General features: G+C 38.8%; 1 protein-coding gene across 2 annotated transcripts; it reads left to right on the forward strand.

Moving 5' to 3' along the window:
* Positions 1-785: 785 nt before the first annotated feature.
* Positions 786-6,438, forward strand: LOC123990270 (neutrophil cytosol factor 2-like). 2 transcript variants are annotated; one of them, XM_046290857.1, is made up of 15 exons: positions 786-1,045; positions 1,280-1,362; positions 1,741-1,849; positions 2,086-2,220; positions 2,490-2,597; positions 2,839-2,898; positions 3,029-3,072; positions 3,506-3,647; positions 3,803-3,868; positions 4,055-4,127; positions 4,243-4,286; positions 4,420-4,580; positions 4,672-4,783; positions 4,941-5,058; positions 5,715-6,438. In XM_046290857.1, the coding sequence occupies exons 1-15, from the start codon at positions 872-874 to the stop codon at positions 5,804-5,806; spliced, it is 1,521 nt and encodes a 506-aa protein (XP_046146813.1). In that variant the 5' UTR covers positions 786-871; the 3' UTR covers positions 5,807-6,438. The 2 variants fall into 2 exon arrangements, with proteins under 2 accessions (XP_046146813.1, XP_046146812.1); XM_046290856.1 differs by having other exon boundaries at positions 788-1,045; positions 4,240-4,286.
* The last annotated feature ends 909 nt before the right edge of the window (positions 6,439-7,347 follow it).

Genomic DNA, 7,347 nt, shown 5'->3' on the forward strand with positions numbered 1-7,347 from the left:
TAAGGGGTGGCCAACCCTCCTGGAGAGCAAGCAGGATTTTCTTTCAGCCCTATTTTAAAGAGTTCACCAAAGTTATAAAATACAAAATGTTTGTCTTTACCTTGAAAGCAGTATATGGACAAGGAGACTGCAATCAATGATTTGGTTACTCACTGCCACCAACCATTTAATATGAGTATTTCCTGTGCGGAGAATTCCCACTGACCTTCCCACTGTTCCTCACATTTGCCTGTTTTCCAATCTAATTTCATTACAGTCTGAATAAAGTCTCAAACCACCTAAATAAAATGTTTTTATAAAATATGAGCATACTTCAAACGTCATCCCCCAAAAGTAACAAAGTCGTAGAATTTTGAGTGCTCATTTAATGTTCAAAACATTCGAAATACAGCTGGCCTGTATTTTCCCCCCACCCTGGTCATGGGGCCTAAACAATGTAAAAATCCATAGAATTGCTGGAAATTAGCTTTAAAACAGATGCAGACCACCGTTTAGGCAAAAATTCACGCTAAGCTTTCTTTAAAAATTGGCAACCCTGCAAATGCATGTTTATATCAAGCACTATGTTTAGCCTCTTTATATGCACTGTTGCAGCCAACACATTTCACATTTTAACAGACAATCTTATCCAGAGCGATTTTTTTTTTTTATGGTCATTTTTCATACTGGTCCATCGTAGGAATTGAACCCTCAACCCTGGCGTACTGTTACAACACTAAATGGACTGGAGAGAAAAAAGGAACTGCGATTCTGTGTAATCATTACACTTCCTTCCTACCTCTGTGGGGGAAATGTGTCAGTATAAGAAGAGTGGTTTCACTTTTCTCTCGTCATATCACTGTAGCTCAGCGCCTCGACTCTATTTGGAACCATGACATTTGTGAACACTCTCAAACAGTGGGATGAGGCAGTGGCCTGTTTCGAACGCGGGGATTCCGCAGCTGCCCTTGGAACATTTCTGGACATCCAGGAAAAGAACTCCAAAATCTTTTTCAACATTGGCTGCCTACATTTGATCAATAAGAACCTAGATGCAGCTGAAAAGGTATGGCAGTTTTAACCAAATGTCATTATTAATTAAAATACAATTCTCTCTTTCCCTGTTTTTACCAAATCAATACATCTAAGGGTTCAAGTTACTATCACATTGTAATTCAATGTTATTTTACACTTCAAAAATGCAAGTCACAGAAAAAGGGGAAGTTTAGTTTGAGTACACAATGCTTGTGGTACCATTTGATTGGAAGGAAGTCACTGAGTTTTTCTGAATATCACACAGGCTTTGGACAGATGTATCGGAAAGGATGAACACTTGGCTGTTGCATTCTTTCAAAGGGGGTTGACATTCTACAAAAAAGAAAGGCAAGACAAATCTATCATATTAGGGATGAGTGATTAGACGCATTATAATTGCTTAAAAATAGAATACCATTCTTTTGAATGGTGTGTTAAAGGGACATTTCACAATTGTTCATATTCATCATCAGTACCACTCCAACATCAGCGTGTGAAAACAGTGAGCTTCTATGATTTTTATGGAGGATAAGTGTTTCCGATGACTTCATCTGGAAACATTTGACATCATCTGGTGTGAAGTTAAATTGTGAAATGTCTCTTAAAATTGATAATCGTTTTGTACAATTAAATGTAGCATATTTATTCTACATTATTCAGCTGTATATGTGTTTTACCTATAGCCCGATAGTGAATTACTTGGATACCTCCTCACTTTGCCTGCAGGTTTGAGGAGTCTTTTGCTGATTTCCAACATGCCTTCAAGGAGTTGAGGGGGAACCAGCTGATCGACTACAAACCTCTTGGTCTGAGATACAAATTATATGCTTGTGAGGTGAGATATGATGAAAGTCTTGCCTTTGTAACAATGATTGGATATCGAATATGTTACGTGTATTTTAGCAACCTATCAACAGCAACCTATCCCAAAAAACATCACAGTATGTATACACAGCAAAAAAAAGTGCATAGGTGGATGCTACAATGTAAAGCACTTTGAGACCTGGGCAGGAAGTGCTGTATAGCTGTAATTTTACATCAACAAATGTCTGAGTGGTATCACTCCCACAGGTACTGCACAACATGGCGCTGGCCCATGCTCAGCTGGGTCAGTGGGAGAAAGCCAAGGAGAACCTCCTGACTGCTCTGAATCTCAGGACTGAGGCCAAACTCAGCCACATCGACAGAGGTCTGGAGTGCATCCTGGTCAGTGGCCCTTCTCTCTCTCAAGCCTTTTTCACACTATCATGTCGACCTCAACCATACTGTGCTGGCTTAGATATGTACTTGTTTTGTATTATTATTATTCTTTTTTTAACATTATTTGTTCCAGCAGCTATAGTGGATGAGTAACCAGGCCAGGCGGCTCATCTCAGTAGTGTGAGAAGTGTTTCAATGTGTATTTATGATGCATTTTCACGGCGTCTGACTGTTCAACAAAGTTGGAGATGTAAGTCCTCTGTTAATCCTTATAGAAGCAGAAGCTGTTTGAGCCAGTTAAGGTCCCGGCGAAAGTGCTGTTCAAGCCAAACAAGAACTATGTGGCTGAACTGGAGAAGAAGGACTACCTGGGCAAGGCTAAGGTATCCCTATCACCTCTCTCTAAAAACAGAACATGCATATTAACCAGCCAAAATGTTTCAACTTTTTAAATGCGTTTACAACATGCATGTCTAGTACCTACTTTGTTTGAGATGTGCAATTTAAATGAGTTGTGAATAGCCTTGGGTCTTTCTTTAGGATAGCTATTTGGCAAGTTATTAGTAAGTAGGCATGTCATAAAGTATTGTTTCATGTTGGACCAGTTTTATTCTCTATCCTCAGGTAGTTTCTTCCATCGTCTTCCAGGATGAGTTCTCTGGCTTTGCTCCGTTACAGCCACAGGTGAAGTTTCATATGATTTGATGTTTTAATAGTGTCTTTAAAAACTGTCAACAATTAAAATAAGAAATTGATTGAGGAGGAATATTCAGTGTAATGTGATGTGCCATTTTTCTTTTGACGGTAAGAGTAGGTTGAAGATATTCCTACCAGACCAAAAGCGCCTGAAGTTCTGAGGTAAAGTTCATGTGATCTCAATGTTAATTGTAGGGGACACTGGGGGTGGTTTGACACTTAAAGTAACGGTCCAGTGTTTCCAGATTTCTATGAAATATGACCTATATTTACTTACAATATAAGTGAGAATTTTCCTTCCAATATCTGGTTTGGCCGTACCCCAAAAACAGAATGGTTTGGGCTTATACCAGTCATTACAAATATTAATTCACACAAGTAGACCACTGATTGGCCAGCTTAGCCAGTGTGCCAAAATGACATCATGTTCTATGAGGAAATAGCAAGCATTTTTAAAACTGTCTATTTGAGATACAAGTTTGAGGTGGGTTTTTTTTTCCTACAATTTATGCTTTGGCCACATACTAGCATAGAATGATTCAACAGCATTATTTGGGTATGAGTTAAAGTAGGATATCTCTGTCGCCCCCCGCAGGGCTCTGGAGGGAGAGCCTCACACTGTCCTCTTTGAGTTTGTCCCTGAGACAAGTGATGAGTTAGCTGTGGTGCCTGGCAACATTGTCTTTGTGCTGAACAAAGGATCTGACAACTGGGCCTCTGTCATCTTCAATGAGCGAGTATGAGTACAAACATTACACTTAAAAATGCTTTATGCATGAAAAATGTGGATCTATTGTACTCATTATGCTCAAACATACTTGGTTGATTATGAGCATCTGTATTAAACAAATGATATGTGTGCAGTGAATTAATTTAAACTTTACATTTTTAGAGGGGGCTTGTTCCTTATAATTTCCTGGAGCGTTTGGAAATAACCTTATCATCTAAGCAAGATCAGGTACATTTCTACTGTCAATATAGTGTTTATTCCTCATGACAAGATGGCATTGACTCTGTGTGTCAATGCTGAGCTATAACAAATTGGACATCTTTATAGGTTGAATCCCCAAAATACTGGTAAATATAGTTTACCCCTCAATTGCTATGTTAATGATTCCCCCATGGGTTGATTGCTTTCTTGTAGGATGGGACAGACAAGGATAACATTCCAGGGCCACCTAGACGAGAACCACCGAATAGACCTCAGAGAAATTCTGGTAAAGATATTTTATGTAAAAATGGAATGGAAGTTGTATAGTAAACATTTTTATTATTGGCAATGCAACATCACCTATTACAAATTACGTAACTTTTGGGGAATTATTGCAGCAGCTTCTGCTACTGAAAATCAGAGCATTGGGGACACAAAAACAGAGGTATGAGAATAATTGAAAATCAAGTTCAAGACATGTTTTACAGCATGCAATATCCAAAGCAAATATCAATTGTTTATCAGTACTCTATGCTTATACATTTTAAATATCATTGTACGTTTATTTCATTCCCTAGTCTTGCCAGAGTAAAGAGTTTAGTGACCCTTCACTCTGTGTAGTGAAAGTACACTTCACGTACACCATAGCAATCTGCATGGTGCCTGGACTTCCCTACACAACCACTCTGGAGAAAATCAGTCACAAACTGGGCCTCCCTGCCACAGCAATCACCTTGAGGTATGGCACTGTTTAAACATTGGCGTCAATTTATTTCAACAATCATTACTATTACAAAACTAAGCTCAGTGTTTTTGTGATTTTTCTCAAGCTATGCCCAAATAGATTCGGGTAAAAAAGTGATTGATGAGAACACAAGGATGGAAGATGTTTGGAGCTGTGTCCACAATGGTCGTTTAACACTGTGGTGTGATCTCAAAGAGGTAATATGGTCTTGGACTGTATACAGTATTTGATGTCATAATAGTCTTTTGCTATGTGGATTTTTAATTTACAAATGTAATAGTCAACAAACTTTGTTCTGACAGATGTCATCATGTGTGTACTAATGTCCCTTGTTTCATGTAATCTACACTACAGGGAGTGAGTGAGCAGCTACAAAGCCAGACTCACCTGATGGCGCTTCATTCTTATGAGTCTTCAACTCCAGAGGATCTTGAGTTCCATCAAGGAGATACCATCTTACTTCTCTCCAAAGGTGAGCTACATATTTATCTCATGCGGGGCACCATTTCCACAATGCAGAAATTGGTTGTGTCAGTGTTTTATTCTGTTATATGATATCCTGGAAGAGACGGAAACCTGCTGTTGTCTTATAGAACACCGAATTAGGGTTACAGAAGCAATAGTACATTCCCATTTTCATTATTTTCTCATGTGGGCCCCCATTTCGACATTGGGAAAATAATTTGTGTCTAGAGACTAACTGTATTTTCTCTAATAGCTGTAGAGGCGTACATTGACTTATTGTTATTTGAAAAAGCCTCAACCTAATGTTTCCTTAAACCCCCCACCAAAAACAACATTTTGGTATTTATTTAATTTGTTGTCTGTTGATATTGTCCCAAAATGTTTTGCATGTCTGCAGTCAAGTTTTGAAGATATAGTCTTTTCAAGAAGCAAAGTGTCACTTGTCACATCACAATGATGCGTATTTAATCCCTTGATGCAATTGGCATCATCATGATGATGTGGCAAGTGATATCTCGAAAACTTGACTGCTGACATGCGAAATATTGTTGGGACTGTGAAACAGTGAGAGAAAAAAATCATTAAGCAGTTTTGGAGTGGATTTTTTTCCCTTTAAAATACAGAAGCAAAAGTAAATTCCCATTTTCATTACTTTCTTTTCAGTCAATGAAGACTGGTTTGAGGGACAGTGCAACGGAAAGATTGGCATATTCCCAGCATCCTTTGTGGAAGAAGTTCCTATGAAAGATAAATAATGTAAAAGGAATGTCAGGATAAGGAACAATGACTTCATAGAGATTGTGGGATTTGTTATTTCTACTTTGAGCATGAGGTCCGGGATTCTATCCGGTCACGCTTTGGCAGCTATGCACCTTTTAAAGGCAATGTTCCCACATTCGTGGAAACTACATTTATGGTCCACACTGCATATGTCGGCTGACTCGGCTCAATATGGGATTGAATCCTGGCCTTTGTCTTCTAATCTGGAAACCACCAAACACACATCATCAAAGAAAAACAGTCAGATTTCAATATTTATGTTGAGGGGAAGGCATTTAGGTCCGAAACGTCAGTACCTAAGCAAGGACTTTTCTTCATTGGGCTGATATTTACCAATTTATTTCATGTTATTGTTAGTGTGTTATATGTTTTAATAACCTTTTTGGCCAGCACAAATCAAGCATGCCCAGGTTTTCTACATATTTGAATAGAAATGCATTATTTTGTTTTACCTTCTTTTTACAGTTGAATTCACATACACTGAGTTTACATACACTTAGGTTGGAGTCATTAACTCGTTTTTCAACCACTCCACATATTTCTTGTTAACAAACTATAGTTTTAGCAATTCGGTTAGGACATCTACTTTGTGCATGACACCAGTCATTTTTTTCAACAATTGTTTACAGACAGATTATTTAACTTATAATTCACTGTATCACAATTCCAGTTGGTCAGAGTTGACTGTGCCTTTAAACAGCTTGGAAAATTCAAGAAAATGTCAAAGCTTTAAAAGCTTCTGATAGGCTAATTGACATCATTTGAGTCAATTGGAGGTGTACCTCTGGATGTATTTCAAGGCCTACCTTCAAACTCCATGCATCTTTGCTTGACATCATGGGAAAATCAAAAGAAATCAGCCAAGACCCCAGAAAAAAAATTGTAGACCTCCACAAGTCTGGTTCATCGTTGGGAGAAATTTTCAAACACCTGAAGGTACCACGTTTAGCTGTACAAACAATAGTACGCAAGTATAAACACCATGGGATCACGCAGCCGTCATACCGCTCAGGAAGGAGATGCGTTCTGTCTCCTAGAGATGAACGTACTTTGGTTCCGAAAAGTGCTAAATCAATCCCAGAACAACAGCAAAGGACCTTGTGAAGATGCTGGAGGAAACAGGTACAAAAGTATTTATATCCACAGTAAAACAAGTCCTATATCGACATAACCTGAAAGCCCGCCCAGCAAGGAAGAAGCCACTGCTCCAAAACTGCCATAAAAAAGCCAGACTATGGTTTGCAACTGCACATGGGGACAAAGATGGTACTTTTTGGAGAATTGTCCTCTGGTCTGATGACACAAAAACAGAACTGTTTAGCCATAATGACCACCATTATGTTTGGAGGAAAAAGGGGGAGGCTTGCAAGCCGAAGACCACCGTCCCAACCACGAAGCACGGGGGTGGCAGCATCATGTTGTGTGGGTGCTTTGCTGCAGGATGGACTGGTGCACTTCACAAAATAGATGGCATCATGATTTTTACTAGGATTAAATCAGGAAGATTGAAGTCAGG

This window comes from Oncorhynchus gorbuscha, linkage group LG12, assembly GCF_021184085.1.
Source record: "Oncorhynchus gorbuscha isolate QuinsamMale2020 ecotype Even-year linkage group LG12, OgorEven_v1.0, whole genome shotgun sequence".
Lineage (NCBI taxonomy): Eukaryota > Metazoa > Chordata > Actinopteri > Salmoniformes > Salmonidae > Oncorhynchus > Oncorhynchus gorbuscha.